Source organism: Dromiciops gliroides, chromosome 1 (assembly GCF_019393635.1).
Source record: "Dromiciops gliroides isolate mDroGli1 chromosome 1, mDroGli1.pri, whole genome shotgun sequence".
NCBI lineage: Eukaryota > Metazoa > Chordata > Mammalia > Microbiotheria > Microbiotheriidae > Dromiciops > Dromiciops gliroides.
This window is the reverse complement of record NC_057861.1, coordinates 324,628,097-324,645,095: the sequence shown is the minus strand read 5'-3', so window position 1 is coordinate 324,645,095 and position 16,999 is coordinate 324,628,097. Positions and strand designations below refer to the sequence as shown.

The 16,999-nt window shown below is 35.6% G+C and overlaps 1 protein-coding gene across 1 annotated transcript in view; it reads right to left on the bottom strand.

The window, feature by feature from the left end:
• RIT2 (Ras like without CAAX 2) overlaps positions 1-15,756 on the bottom strand; it is a 504,718-nt gene extending 488,962 nt beyond the window's left edge. The window contains exon 1 of the mRNA XM_043976434.1: positions 15,307-15,756. Coding sequence (XP_043832369.1) covers positions 15,307-15,409 — 103 coding nt within the window. The 5' untranslated portion in view covers positions 15,410-15,756. The remainder of the gene's footprint in view (positions 1-15,306) is intronic.
• Between the last annotated feature and the right edge of the window lie 1,243 nt (positions 15,757-16,999).

Here is a 16,999-nt window from a genome sequence, read left to right as displayed (position 1 = left end):
GCAAGAACCAAGAAACAATTAGAGAGCAAGATAATATATAATAAATTACTTGTTTCTTATCTGAATAGTAAATGACTTTTTAAAGATCTGACTCCATTTTAGTCTTCTTATTGGAATATTTCCCAGGGTTGTCATTACTCCATATCAATTTGTATATATATATATATATATATATATATATATATATATATATATATATAACATTATTCTTTTAGAGGATACAGGATCTGTAATTTATTCAGTATGGTACAAATATGGACCATCTGACAAATCTTAGGAGTTTGCCTAAGACACATAAAGGATAAAGAGTCTTGCTCAGAACACACATATATCCACTATGTACACTTTCTTTCAATTAACAATAATGATAATAATAATAACATTTATATAGCACCAAATATGTAACCCCATTTTACAGTTAAGAAAACTGAGATAAACATTGTTTAAATGACTTGTCCAAGGTCACATAGTTAGGGACTGAGGTGGGATTTGTATCCAGGTCTTCTTAAGTCTAGGCTTAGAGATGTTATAAATGTTAAAAGTTATATATTATTTGTATAATATACAGCAAGGATTTGGGTACAGAATGAGATTATCATTCATCATCGCTACTACCACCACCATCATCATTATTAATCATCATCACTACCCATCCCATAGTGCCTAGTATAATATCCAGTAAATATCGGAAGCTCAACATTCTTGTATTATTTATGTGTTTGTTTTTATATGAAAAAGTTTTAAGAAAATTCTATTCCTAGTGAAAGAATTCATTCCACTTAAGAAATGGCATTCAGATATGTACCTCACCTCAGAGAATTTGGAAAGATACACAAGATGGACGTCACAATTGAAAATGCATGGGGAAAAATATTTTCCACTTGTGTTTATGTGAAAAATAGGTGGCAGTTGTTTTCTCATGAAATGACCAGATATGTAACACAGCAACATTTATAGGATTTTTTTTGAAGGAGGTGCCTGGGCAGAGGAGAAGGCTGACAATAAATTGCCATTTTCTCTTTTAAAAAATGGTTCTTCCTTCAAAGACAGATACCATAATGCAAACAGTGGAGAGTAAAAAGGTAAATAGTAAGGTACATAGAAGAGGCAAGGAAGAAAGAGATCATAAAGGCAAAGAAGAAATTGTATTGATTTTTTTTCCTCCAAAATGTCTTTGACAGCTATTTTTCCCCAGGATGGTTTATTTACATCTCATTGTCCTTTCTCATATACTGAAAGAGGGAAATGATTCCATGTCATTCTTAATAATTCCCCCCCTCTTCCTCTAGACTATATTTGAGACACAAAAAATGGAGTTAATTCAATTCAACAATTGTTATAATAACAGTAATAATAGATATTTTTATAACAAGTTAAAGTCTTTGTCATACTTCACAAAAATATTTCACCTTATCCTCACAGCATACCTGGCTTAGTCATTACTATTATTTTACAAATGATGAATCTTAGCCATATATGTTAAAAAAAAACAACTAGATTCCCATACCCAATAAGTGTTTGAGGCAGAATTTGAACTCAGATCTTCCTGATTCCAAGGTTTGTTTTTTATCTATTGTGCCACAAAGCTTCCTCTATGAACCTCACGTGAAGAAGTGGATTATGTTAGTTGATATAAGGAATAAAAATGTGACAATTAAAATCACAAGAGACATCGTTTCTGGGCAATTTAATAATTTTATTAATAGACTAGCAGATTATTAATAAAAGAATGGTCATTTGGACATCTCTCTCAAATCAAAGACCACCAAATGGTTGTAGAGTCTCAGTTTATATACACTTTTACCTATAGGAATTCTATCCCACAGCAAACAAATCTAATTGGTTGACATGATTTGGAGGTATGTTCTATTAAAATGAATTCTGGAATATTTGACTTTGGTCACTGAAATCTTAATAAGAATGACATGAGAGAAGGAATATAAGACCCACCACCCAAACTGATCAGAGCAAAATAATTTTCCCCTTGATGTGGTTGTGCAGGTGAAATCTCACCAGTAAAGTCCTTCAGCTATCTAGACAAAAAGATTTGTTTACCCAAGACTCCTTTGTAAGCTTGGGTTGGGTTTGACACAAATGAATCTTACTTCCAAGAAAAGCTTGCCATGGCAGGGAGTATGGGAAGAGAAAGGTATAAGAAAGAAGAGAACACTGGGTCCCCCAAATTATCAGTTATTAATAATTATTTCTCACAAAAATATGCATATTATGATCTGTGGCCTAAAGGGACTCACACATGGATGATTTGAGAGTAAGAGACATAAACACATGGAAAAGTCCAATACTGTATTTGTGTAATAAATAATACTATAGTGGTGGGAGGAGTAGTGGAGCGAGATCATGTCTCAGTCATAAAAACCTGAGTCCCAACTCTGTCATTTTGTATATATAACCTTGAGTAAGTCATTTACCCTATCAGTATCCTCAACAACTTTCCAAATCTACAAAATGCAGGTGAGTTTATAATCTGCAATGATAGGGAAAGTTTCCTCTCTAGCAATTCCTTACACTAACAAAATTACAGATCTGGACTAAAAACAAACACAAATATCCACTTATTCTAATGCTATTTCTTTCTTTCTTTCTTTCTTTCTTTCTTTCTTTCTTTCTTTCTTTCTTTCTTTCTTTCTTTCTTTCTTTCTTTCTTTCTTCCTTTCTTTCTTCCTTTCTTCCTTCCTTCCTTCCTTCCTTCCTTCCTTCCTTCCTTCCTTCCTTCCTTCCTTCCTTCCTTCCTTCCTTCCTTCCTTCCTTCCTTCCTTCCTTCCTTCCTTCCTTCCTTTCTTCCTTCCTTCCTTCCTTCCTTCCTTCCTTCCTTCCTTCCTTCCTTCCTTCCTTCCTTCCTTCCTTCCTTCCTTCCTTCCTTCCTTCCTTCCTTTCTTTCTTTCTTTTTGGTGAGGCAATTGGGGTTAAGTGACTTGCCCAGGGTCACACAGCTAGTAAGTGTTAAGTGTCTGAGGCCGGATTTGAACTCAGGTACTCCTGACTCCAGGGTCAGTGCGCCACCTAGCTGCCCCTCTAATGCTATTTCTATCCAATAAATGATAGAAAAAAATAATCCAACAGTTCTGCCAGCAACCCTTGGAGTGGTCAGGAAACACTAGGCAGGGTAAAGACCACTCCAGCTGGACTTGGAAGGATATGGATGGTAGTGAGGGAGAGAAAATTTTAGATAGGTAAATTGCATAGGGAAAAGTGTGATAATTTATAGCATAATATTTAGTTTATTTCATGCAGAGAGACAATTGAGTATCATAAGGTTCCATAAAGAACCTGCATGCATGCACGTTTGTTTTATGGATGTGTAGAGATGTTAAGAGGAAGAAGTTTTACGGGCACAAGACAGGCAGAGTTTGCTATAACCTTGTGTCCTCCTCAATCTTCCCTTGAGGCAGCTGGTGGTATAGTGAAAAAAATACCGGGTCAGGAATCAGGAAGATTTGAATTCAGTTCAGGCTTAGACATTAACTAGTAACACTTAACTATGGTCTGCTTTGATTTCCTCAAGTATAAAATAGGGTAAATAATAGCATCTATTTTGCAGTGTCGTTGTGAAGATTAAACGAGGGAATATTTTTTAATTGCAAAAACAAAAAACGAAACAAAACAAAACACTTAGCACAGTGACTGGCACACAGTGGGCTTACTAAATCTTCATCCAATTCCATTTCTTCCTCATAGTGCTCCCAGATCAATACTTCCTATGTCCATCACCCCGCATTCCCCTCCCCGCCCCACTCCCGCCACCCCCCACTCCCGCCACCCCCCACTCCCGCCACCATATATGTCTTTGTTGGCCAATACATGATGTAGAGCAAGGTCAGTGCCTACAAGAAACTTTGTATAGCAGAAGACAAAACATGCAGACACCAGAAACAAGTAGAGAATAATATAACACTGAAAGCCTGATCAAATGGAGGAAAATTCTATGGAGATGTGGAAGGAGCTAAGGTTGGGGTCCTCAGGGGAGGTTTCATGGAGAGGGCAGATAATTCACCAGTATAATCTTTGAACTATTTATAGAATAGATTAAAAATAAGAGAGAGGACCTTTAACAATGCCATAACAGAAATCCAAGTGGAGAAAGGGAAGCCATGATAAAGGAAAGAAGCTGAGGAACCCAAAGAAATATCAATAAAAAGGGGATAATAGCCAACACATCTTCCTATCCCCCAAAACAAGAACTGACAGTTTTAAAACTGAGGTGGTCAAGAGCCTAGAAGTATAGACCTGGGCTTGTCCAAACTCTGGCAGCTGGCCATTCTAGATATAATGTAACAAAGCCAAATAATGACCATGTTTGGCATCCATGCCATTGACATTAATGTCATCATCATCATCATCATCACCACCACCACCAAAATCATCATCATCATCATCTAGGAAGTGTCAAGCATCTGAGGCTGGATTTGAACTCAAGTCATCCTGAATCCAGGGCTGGTGCTTTATCCACTGCACCACCTAGCTGCCTCATGCCATTGATTTTAGGTAAGACTATGGCATATTAAAAGCCCCTTGGCTACATTAGTAACTAATTTTGTTCTATTATGCCAGAGTAGTTCTATTTTAAACCAACTATGAACAGCAAATCCTCTGAACGCTACCTTTTATAGGTGACCATTCAAGCTCCAAACAAAATTTTCTACAAATGGTGATTGGAGAGACAGTTTTAATTGTGAAGTTATTTTCCACCATCCATCGAGTCAAACTTTGCCCTTTTGTAACTTCCATCCAACATCACTACTGATTATACCCTTTAAATCCAAATAGATCAAATTAAATCTCCTAAAGGAGAGTCCATACTTGTATGGTATTCTATCAAGTCCCCTCACTTTCCTTTAAATCAGCCCCAGATTTTCAAACTTATTTTTAAATTGTGTCTTCCAGCACTGAACACAATAATACCCCATATGTGGCCTGACTAGGTCAGGAAATGATCAGAGGGTCTATCACCTCTTTTATTTTCTGCTCTGTATATCTATTAATGATGCCAAAATTTGGGTTCACTTTTCTGAGATGCTGCATGTTACTGTTATTCATAGTGAATGCTAATATGCCAATTTTATATGGCATTGCCTAGCCATATTTTATCTATTATCTACCCAGGTGGTTGATTTAGTTTGGAAGTTGTGTTACTTTTACCATTACCCTTATTAAATTTTATCATACTAGATCTAGATCAACATTTTAGCCTATTGATATCTATCCCAAATTTGCCATCTAGTTTACTATTGATTTGTACCAGCTTTTTGTCACCTACAAAGTTAGTAAGTATAAATCTATTCATTCATCTAAGTTACTGAAAAAACAAAACCAAAAAGAAAAACAAGAACAAGAACAAATAAAACAGAGTCAAGAGCATCATTATTCTCCCAGGACCACCAGCAGCCCGACCTACCTCCTCCTCCTCTCATACACTGTTTCATCTTCACCATACTGTCCCTTCAGTTTTCCTGCCCCACAAAGCCCTTTTCAGACTTCTCTCTGAGCTATGGTCCACTTCTATTTATTTTTTAAAAATCTATATATATGTAATTCAATTTTCACTCCAATCATAAAATTTCATTGTGGTGGCCTAGTATGCAGTTAGGAGAGAACAAAATAAGTTGGTGCATTTTAATTTAAAATGTAACAAAAAAGTAAAATGATATGAAAGGGAAAAAATATTGCAACCTAGATTCAAACACAGATAGATTTGATCATAAAGTAAAGCTCATCTAACTAATCACTCTCAGTAGCTATTCTTGCAGGTAATTCCCTCACGCATTTTCTCTGGAAAGCTATGGTTTTGTCACGTGTGATCCTATGATCACCATAGCACTGCAGGTCAATTAGACTACAGAAGAGGAGATGCTTTAGAGGGGTAACAAGGGAAATCCCATCATTATAGTCCCCTCAATTACCTCTCCAGAGACAACAGCTGAAGTCAATCAATATCAGGAATCAAAGGAATGAGGTGGAGAGGAAGGAGATATAAAGGCAGGCATGCAATACTCAACCAACTCCTTCCTTACCTATCCAATAACCTTCTGATCTTTGCCTTCTTCTGTGGGATGGGACTTATTGAGGCCAAAGAAAATTTCCTTTTAGCCAATTAACTGATTCTGGGCATACCTTGCCTGTTAGTTTGATCATGGTAATTGGAATCAATAATGAAGACCAGCAAAAGGAAAAAAGTATGTGAGCCCTGATGGCTCAAAAACAGCTAATAATCAGTAACAGTGTGAAGGGAATTAGATCTCAGGATTCCTCCTTATTTGTTCTTTTCTTTCCATATAACCTCCTTGAGGACATTTCCAGGCTGCCCTGTCCCTCATACCACAAAATATGGCATCCAAAATAATTTTCTTATCAGTTCTCTGTCTTCTAATGTCATAGATATTAACCAAGATTTAACAACTATTTTTCTCTTTTTCCTCTTCCCTCAGAGACCTGCTAGGTGGTTGCTGCTAATCTGATTGACTACTTTATATTGAAATATTATTTCAGACAATAAGCTATATTTTCCCTTTCAAAAAGACATTTACATTTAATAGGTAGCCTCTACTGTATAAGTGAGTATTTTAACCTCTATCACTGAAAATCTTATAGGAAAATTGTAGTCATTGTAAGAAGCCCTAGGCTAGGGGACTTTTGGAAGGTCCTCTCAAGTTTCAACAAGTTATTGCTAATATCCCTGCTATACCTAAGACTGGCCCTATTTCTAGGTCATGATTAACAAATTAAGAAACAAATTAAGAAGGTAGCTACACAGTACAAAACAAAATAGATATATACATAAATATGCATATAATATTAATGTGTCTATATATAAAGATAGAGATCAATTAATTCATTCAGTTAGGTATTAAATTTAGATAATGAACCAAGAAAGGTTTAAAAAAAACAACCTTCTTGGATCTATGATAAAAATAACATATTTATAAACCTTAAAGATTAGCTAAGTTCTCTAAATAGATTACTAAGCTTTAAGGTGTGTGCTTTAAATATCTTAAGTAAATTGTTCTTTAAACCTCCCTTTATAGTTATAATCATCATCATCAATATTCTCTTCATCACCATTTTACAGATAAGGAAACTGAGACCGAGAGACATTAAGTGACTTATTAAATGAATGTGGCAGATGCAAGATTTACTAAACTTTATATTTAAATTTACTACAAAATAAAATGGCCAAATAGTACAGTGTTTAGAAATCTGGTTTCAGAGTGAGGAAGAACTGGGATTAAGGTCTGCCACTTACAAATACAGGCTTTGTGAAATTGCAAAAAGCACCGAACATCTCAGTGCCTCCAGTAGACTCTATATAACTATAAGATAAGAACTATTGTTGATCAACATCAAAGGAGCTCTGACCAAGAGTTTCCTATTTCAGTGGAATCAGATTCTTCTTTCTCTCCTTAAGCAAACAAATTAGAATTTAGTAAATGCATTACATACAAAAAAAAAATGCTATCAGGTCAGATAAAGGAGAGTTCATTTGTGGCTACTACAAAGGAAGGCTTAAAAAAAAAAGCTGGCTTGTGAGCTGGGCTTTGAATGACAAGCAAGATTCTGACAATTATCAATACTTAATTTTATTTTTATGTCCATGCCACCCAAATTATGTTGCTCTGTTATGTATGCAACAATTATTGGTCCTATTTTAAATTTAAATTACTTGCTCAAAGTCACTTAAATAATAAGATATCATAGCTAAGAATATAGATATTCAGTTCAAAGGAGGCAGAGAATACATGAAAACCTGAGTTTAAGTGAGGGCTCCATTGCTTACTAACTTCATGACCTTTGGCAAATCATTTACTCCTTTGAATCTCAGTTATTTATAAAATGAGGAAGTTGTACTAATCAGTTCTTAAAATTTTTGTATCATTGACACAACTTCCTTTCTTGTAAAGTCTATGAGTATTTTTTCCAGAATAATGCATAAAATATAATACATAAGATGATAAATTAAACCTAATATATTGAAACAATGAAGTGGTTTTTTTCTCATCCAAATTCACAGATCCCCTAAACATCTATCTATGATACGAATCCTTGAAATAGACGACTCTAAGGCCCCTTTTATCCCTGATATTTGTTGTTTCTTTCCATTGTACTGGGCTTCCTCTATATAAGATTAAGTGAAAAGTAGTCTGTACCCACACACAAAATAATAATAATAATAAATGGAGATCTGTGATATAACCATTTGGCTGAATAACCTGACCTATATCAATTTAAATGCATAGCACATATAATCTTGGAAATACTTCTAGTTAATGTGTTCCTCCCAGAATTGTATTTCTTCTGTTGCCTGTCTGAGTATCTGAAAATGAATTCATTTTCCACTAAGCCCATTACAGACCTATAAGCCAATTCTTGCTGAATCAGTTGTAGTGAGTGATATCTTTCTCTGGCCTAATGAGTAAGGCTACAATTAAGGATGAAACCAATGGGCAACAGGATTGTAAATTTGTTTTCTTTTTCCTTATCTTTATTGTGGTTTTGGCATTTAGACCATGAGTGTCTGGAAAATGTGAAGAGATGGGGCTGGGAAAATAATTTCTAATATTGCAGACCTAATAGCCTGAGAGTGAGGACAAAGAGTTGACTTTGAGCAATTCCCATTGGCTCTTTATATTAACTAAATTCATTTGGTTGACATTGAAATCCCTTCATAATCTGACTAGAGTTTACCTGTCAAAAGCTCATGGTACATTGCTATCACTCGCAATTCTATATTCCAGCCAAAATTACTTACTAGCTGATCCCCAAACCTAAGGTATTATCTCCCTAGTCCATGCTTGTATATGGGCTCTATGCTATGTCTAGAATACTCTCCCTCTTCATATGGGCCTCTTAGAATCTCTACCTTCTGTCTCATGATCCAGCACAATGAATACCCTATTCTAATCCTTCTTGTTAGTAATGTTCTTTCTCTGTTCCTCAATAATGGACTTATTTATCACTTTGAATGTTGATTCCTTCCTCCCAAGAGAATGTAAGCTCCTGGAGGGTGGGATTTGTTTTTCTGTCTGCTTTTTTAAAAAAAAAATTATTTTAAATCAGCCTTATAACTTAAACAGATGCTTAATTAATCCTGGTTGATTATATGATCCTCTTTAAATCCAGAAGTAACCTCAACAATCATTTAGACTTAGTCTCTTAGTCTGAGCTCAAGTGAAATGAGTCTTCCAGACACTAAATACCAGAGCCAAGATTTGGCTCAGGTACTCTTATTCTGAATAAAGTGTTCTTGTAACTGCATTTTGTGTTGTTTCCCAAATCACCTTTTCATTTTGCTCACGTAAACATGGCCATCCAGATGTTATTGTTGAGATAATGTTTTCTTTTCTTTTCTGAAGGTATAATTTAGAAAATATAGCTATGTTATTAAGAAAAAAAACTTTATGAAAAAAATCTAAACTTTTAAACCATATCATTTACACATTGGAAAGAAGCAGGGCATATTTATTCACTTTAAAAACAATTCTTTCCTTTATAAAATAACTAACCAGGGACAGCTAGGTGGTGCAGTGGATAGAGCACTGGCCCTGGATTCAGGAGGACCTGAGTTCAAATCCAGACTCAGATACTTTACACAATTACTAGCTGTGTGACCCTGGGCAAGTCACTTAACCACAATTGCCTCACCCCAAAAAATAATAATAACACAAAATAACTAACCATCAATATTATTCTGCATAATAAATTACACTAATGCATTTAGGACATGACATGATCTTTTTTTTAAAGCTTGCATGACAGATTTCAGTGATGTGTTTGTAATGTAAAGGAAAAGATGGTTATGTGCTAGATTAAAATGTAGGAAGCTTGGCCCTTTCTTCCCTCAAGACATGGTTGGAGAAAGTTAAATTCAGGATATATAGATTTAAAATAAAACTTCATATACCTCAACTCATTCGATGATTAAAGACCAACTGAAGAAAATATTATTACAGTACTTTATAGCTTAATCAACAACCATTTAAGTATCTAATCAGTACCTCGTCCTGTGCTATGAATATAGGATAGAAAGACAAAAATTTAATATCCTCTTGCCCTCAAGGAGATTACATTCTATTGGGTGATATAAGTATATGCAAAAAAATTGCACATAAAATAAATAAAAGGCAATATTTGGAGAGAGTAAGGGAGAACCAGAAAGGCTTAATGGGAATTGAGCTGAACTTTGAAGAGAAATAGACATTCTAAGAGGTTGAAGTGAAAAGGTAGCAAATTTTATGCATGGGGGACATGCTGTGTAAAGCCAAAGATAGACCATGACATATCATGTGTAAAGAAAAGCATAGTAGGCAGCTAGATAGTACAGTGGATAAAGTTCTGGCCCCGGATTCAGGAGTACCTCAGTTCAAATCCAGCCTCAGGCACTTGAAACTTACTAGCTGTGTGACCTAGGGTAAGTCACTTAACCCTCATTACCCCGCAAAAGAAAGAAAGAAAGAAAAAAAGAGAATAAACATTGGTTTGGTTGAGACATAAAGTATATGTACATAAAATAAGAACCATATCACCCTCATACTTCTTAATCTCCTTTTTAGCTCACTTTTCTGTTATCTTCCCCCATTATAATATACTGTGCATTCCTTGAGAGTAATAACTATCTTTCTTTCTAGTTGTATTTGTAATCCCTGAATTTAGCACCCTGCCTGGCACATTGAAACTGCTTAATAAATGCTTGTTGACTTTGACTTGAGAATGAGAAAGGTAAAAATTCTCTGCCAAAGGGTAAACAGTGGCCAGAATTTGAACCCATGTCTTCTGATTCCATGGCCAATGAACTTTATTCTATATTACAAAGTGATTTCCTCCAAAATGTTTTCCCATTACCTATTACAAAAAAGCAATTAGTAGCCACTTTGAAGCTGGCTGTGTATATATGTTTGTGTGTGTGTATGTATTTTAATATATGTATGTAGGTAGGTATGCCCTTCAAAACCCATTTCTGTCATGGAGGCCTGTGTTGGGGGGGAAAAAGTTCATTGGGCCATTTTGTTAATTTTAAGAATCCTCCCATTCTTCTTTAATTCATACAGTTATTATGAGTGGTTCTCTGATTTTGAGAGAGGCTTTGGAAAGAGGCCAATTAACTGAAACACACACACACACAAACACAAAAACACACACACATATTGTAGTTAATACATTAGGAATGAAAAGGGGGGGGAATCCCTATAGCCCCTTGCTTATTAAATGCAGAACAAAGGAAAATAATGGAATTAAAATCAATTCATGTAAATTGCTAAAAGGAAGATGACATATGAGAAGAGGAAGTGGTATAGGCTTATAAGGCTCTGATTTTAAATTATTTCAACCAATCTACATCCAGAATCACAGAAATACAGAAGTTATATTCTACTTGTTTCCTGAATATGAAGGTGACTTATGATTAGATAAATAATTAAAGCAAAGAACCACAGCTCAGGAATTTTAGACAAATTCAGGCTATGATTTTATACATTTGGCTACTATGTATTTTACCTTCTGGATAAGCAATAAAATATTCCTGGTTTACATAATTACTAGGTGGACTAATTGGCCTTCTCTTTTCTTTTCCTGATCAGCTTGTTGATGCTGGCTGGAAGCTCTTATTTGACTTTATCACATTTGGAAAAGTAATTTCCTGAAGATTTAATTATGACCCATGCATTTTTTTCATGGAAAACAAAGATGTGGCCTTTTCAGCCAAGGCAGTGGCTGCTTCAAAATTTTCTCTGGAAACTTGTAACAATGGTTAATCAAAGTATTTAATATTGTGGGTTGATATAGGTGACTATGTATATGTGGGGGGAGGGCAGCATTTATTATCTCTAATAAAAGAATACATCCTTTCGAAGATAATTTCTTCCAGACAATTACCTTCCTCTGGCTCCATGGCTGTCACTACAGAATAGGACAGGTTTTAACCTAATTACCCCATCTCCATATCTGCACATCTCCCCAGTTCCCAAAGATTCATAAGGACATAGAAAATAAGTAAAGATAGTATGTGAGTGAACATGTGATTGCTACAGGCATCTGTTTTACCTCAAATCTACAAAATGCTATATTTCCCTCCCTTCCTGTCCTTTTCTGCCTCTCCTTTTGCCTGTTCCCCTTTTCTTCTCCTTTGCCCTCTACCCCTCTTATTTATTTCCTCTTCTCACCAATATCAGTTATTTTCCACCATTTCTCACATTTCCACCCTTCTATCAGTTTCATGTATACACATGTATACATATATTAATATGTCTATACACATGTATATATAGACAGAGATAATAAGTATGTAAATACGTGGTATATGCATGTGTATATACATGGTATACCCATTACTCTTTGTAGGTAAATATGCATGTATATATGCATAGACACCTACACATAAGAAATTTGGAATTGACACTAATACAGACCACTTAGAAATATACCTTAAAATGCCTGGCCATTTCAAAGTTGTAAAATTTTTCTCTCTTCACTTTTCTCCTTATGTGAGATGACTCATTTCTTCTTGTTCTGACAACCATTTGATATCAGAGCACTTCTAGAACCATGTCTGCATTTCTCTAACTTCACTTTTCCATTCAGTTTTGCTTCTTCTGCTGACACCTCTATTCCTTTGGGAGTCACTATTAGTGCCTTCCTTTCTCATACTCAGAAGAAACTTCATTCACTTGTTTTTTTCATTCGTTCATTCATTCATTTTTGCCAACTGGTTCAGTTGTCAGGCCTTTAGCCTTTCTCTCCACAGTAACTCTGGGACCTTCTTCTTTTTTTAGATCTTATTCTATCTATCAATCTATCTATCTATTCATTCATTCATTCATTTATTTATTCATTTTTGCAACACTTCCAAATTAGTCCCTTAATGTCGATCTTAAGCATGTGACTGGAAATCATTGGTGACATCCTTGCCTTGAGGCCTTTTCAATCCAATCAGCCTCAGATGCTGCTGCCTTATTCATCTTTCTCTTCTACCATTTTGGCATTATTAGTACCCTCCTGAAACTCTACTCCTAATGTCTTTTGTCTTTCTTTATACAAATAAAACCACTCATATTTAATTACTGGGGTTCTCATCAAACAGACACTGTCCCCACAAATATATATTACCTTCTTTATCATGTCCTATTCTTACAGCTTTTTAGTTTACATTTATTCTGTTAAAGTTTGGTTAAGTAGGCCAGCTTATCTCTTTTACATATATAGCCACTTCTTGTTTTTGTTTTTGTTTGGGGTGAGGCAATTGGGGTTAAGTGACTTGCCCAGGGTCACACAGCTTGTAAGTGTCAAGGGTCTGAGGTCGGTTTTGAACTCAGGTCCTCCTGAATCCAGGGCCAGTGCTTTATCCACTGCCCCACCTATCTAACCCTATATAGCCACTTCTAACTTCACATCCAAAATAAACAGTCTTCCTACTTTTCAAAACCCTTTGTTTCCAACAAAGGAAGGAAATAAGAACCAATTTATATATTGAGTTATGACTGTCAACCTTCTCTATTATTGTATATTTATGTATTCCTTGAGTAATTCTATCACATGTGCATTCTTCAACCCTTCAGAAAACATTTATTTGGTGTATATACTGTGCAAGGTAGGATACACGTGCCAGAAATATTTATTTTTAGTAAATAATATCTGATCTCCATAAATGTTTAATCTATCAGGGGACTTATAAAAGGAACAAAACAACAGCAGTAGCAACAACAATTAAACATTATAATGTACTTTAATTGAATATTATTGTTAGTGAAGAGAGCTTGACCCAGAGAAATGAAGACTTGAGATCAGGTTCTACCTCTAACATATACTGGCTCTATGATCCTGTAAAAGTCACTTAACCTCTTAGTGCCTCAGCAACTCTGGAAGTGTACATGCAACAGAAAAGGTTCTCTCTGTTTTGGTAGAGCCTATTTCCTCATCTAGAAGTTCTTCAGTGCAGTAGATAGAGCACCAGGCCTGAAGTCAAGGAGACTCATCTTCCTGAGTTCAAATCTGGCCTCACTAGGTACGTGGCCTCCATCAAGGCACTTAATCCTCTTTGCCTCAGTTTCTTCATTTGTAAAATGAGCTAGAGGAGGAAATGGCAAACCACTCCAGTATGTTTTTCCAGAAAACCTCAAATGGGGTCATGAAGAATAGGAGAGGACTAAAAATGACTGAATGACCACAAAAGAAAATATCAATGAAATCACAGGTCCAGGCCCTATCCTTTATTCGGCACTTTAATATATGCAAAACACTTTTCATATGTTATCTCATTTGATCCTCACAGCAACACTTTGTGGTAGTAATTATTGTGGGGATTAGTATCCTCTTTTTTGCATAAATGGAAACTGAGCTTGAGAGAGATTAAGTGATTTGACCAGTCACCTTGTTACTAAGTGTCTATGGAAAGATTTGAACTCATATCTTCTGGATTCCAAAGTCTAGGATTCTACCACTGCACCACCTTGTGTGTATAATATAACAAGTCTATGGAAACCTACAAAATGTTTTCCTGACAACAACTTCATGAAGCAGGTAATGTCAACTTTATTATTTCCATTATATAAATGAGGAAACCAAGACTTAACAGTGTTTAAATGATTCTTCCATACTCATGATATAAGATCAATAGGTCATTTTTACTTAGGACTTTTCTTACAAAGCTGAGAAATAGGTAGCATGTCATATACCCATTTTACACACAAACAACCTTAGGGGTAGAGAGTGGAATTTGCCCACAGTGACTATATTAATATATAATTTATATCTAACACCTGGCTTACAGTAATTCTATGAGATAGATAACAAGTTTTATTATCCTTAGTTTACACGAGGAAACCAACACTTACAAAGTTTAAAAGTGACTTGCCAACAGTCCTAGCTGGGCCTTTATTGCAGTTCTTCTGATACTAAGTTGTGTGATCTTTTCACAAAATGATGCTACTTTTCCAACATTATGCTAAGTGAGTACATTAAGGATAGGAACCAATTCTATAACTTGTACCACCTAAAAGACTGTGACCATTTAAAAAAGATAATGTGATAGTAAATAACAATTCTGAATTATAAGCATATGAATTGTGAAGAGGAAAATATTCACTTAAAATTCTATGTAGCATTGCTATATGGAACTAAATTCAACTAACTCATCAGCATCCCGTTATTAATTATAATTCATTTCAGTGTTTCTAATGAATATCAGTTAAGTTTAGCAGAAGCAGTAATCCCTCTTAACAACAGCAGCATCATTTCCCCTGCCTTTTTAAAGTTATCTATTCCCCTTGTCCCTCTATACCCAACATTTAGTGTTAAAAAACTTACCGCTTTTACCAACTCCCCCTGCTCCCAACATCACCACCTTGTACTCTCTGGACCCTCCTGAGGAGCTGCCTGAGGAGCAGATGGTCTCATTCTCTATCTCCATCTTACAGCAAGGACTGAAGAAGTAGTACAGGATAAGGAAGAGGAGAAAGGGCAGGATGAGGAAAAAAACACTCACACACAACACTGTCAGGTGCTTGCTAGGATATTAAACAACTCAAAAACTGTGTAAAAAGAAAGATTTCGTAAAAGAGATAAGAACAATCAGTTTCAGGCTGGCTGCTGTGCCTCTGTTTGCTGGAACAGGTCTCATAGCAACCACTTTAACTGCTTCCAATAAAAATCTCCCTTTTTCAACCCCTCCTTCCGGATCCTTCACTCTCTTGTCTCTCTCCGGCAAACAGGCTCCCCTTTCCTCTATGTCTCTCATCAGAGCGCTCTCTCTCTCTCTCTCTCTCTCTCTCTCTCTCTCTCTCTCTCTCTCTCTCTCTCTCTCTCTCTCTCTCTCATTTTTTTTCTGCACAGTCACAGTTATCAATGCCACTGACAGTCAGCTACTTTCACATATATCCCCACAGCCAAGATGGAATGAAACAGAGTTTTAGCCAGCAATATCCTGGCTCATAGACTGATGGCTATAGTTCAGGTTTCAAAGGGAAAGGCTTTAAAAAAATTGGAATCCAATTATGAGAATTTCTGGTGTGTTTTGCAGATCTCCTAGTTCTTTAACATTATCCTTATTCACTGTTCATCTTTAATGAAATGTCTAGTGTGACTGTTCTCGCTTTAGAGGTGAAAAATACTGAGGCATGGAGTTATTGAGGTTGCATTAGGACAAGAAATTAGCATTTCTAAGGTGTTGCCCTTATAGTAGACACTTTATAAATGTTTGTTGAATTGAATTGAATCAAAATGAATTGAATCAATTGACATTTCCTTTTGCTAAATCTAGAGCTGCACATCAAATTCAGGTGTCTGAACTGGGTCACTATTATTAATCTATGCACATAAATTGCAATGGGATCTGACCAGCATGAATCAACCAGTACAAGTATGAAATATGGAAAGGAAATTCGATAAATATTTGGTAGCGTGGTGATAATAGCATCAAATGGCTATTTCCTTCTACCACACATGATTTCCTTCTCCTATTCATGGTTGGAAACCCTAAGTAAAAAAGTAAATTTGACAAAATATTTAAACTTGGTAGTTTCAAAATCTTTAGGTATGGAGCATAGTCAAAAGAATTTCCAAACTATATGATGGTCCTTAAGCTTTTAGCATATCCTGTTTTGTGTTTATTAGTATGTTCAGATCTATATGTTCATTGTCACCTGCCAAAGTTTATGGACATATACTCTTACACTTATTGACAAACAATTGTCTGGGCTTCAATGTTAAGTGGCTTTTCAAAGATTTAAAAAATGCAATATGTGACAGAAACAAGATTTGAACCTATGTCTTTGTATTTGGTTCTCCATTTTAACTTTACAAAACTACCTTTCCAAGACCATTTAATAGCAGTTAACAACATCCTGGCATTATGAGAGACTATGTGATATAGTTGAGAGAAAAGTAGAATGAGAATCAAGATCTTTGGGCTCTAATTATATCCTTGATACTATTGCAACTTGAGCAAATCAGTGCCTGATTACAAATCTCTCGGTTTCAGTTACTTTATCTGTAAAAGGGG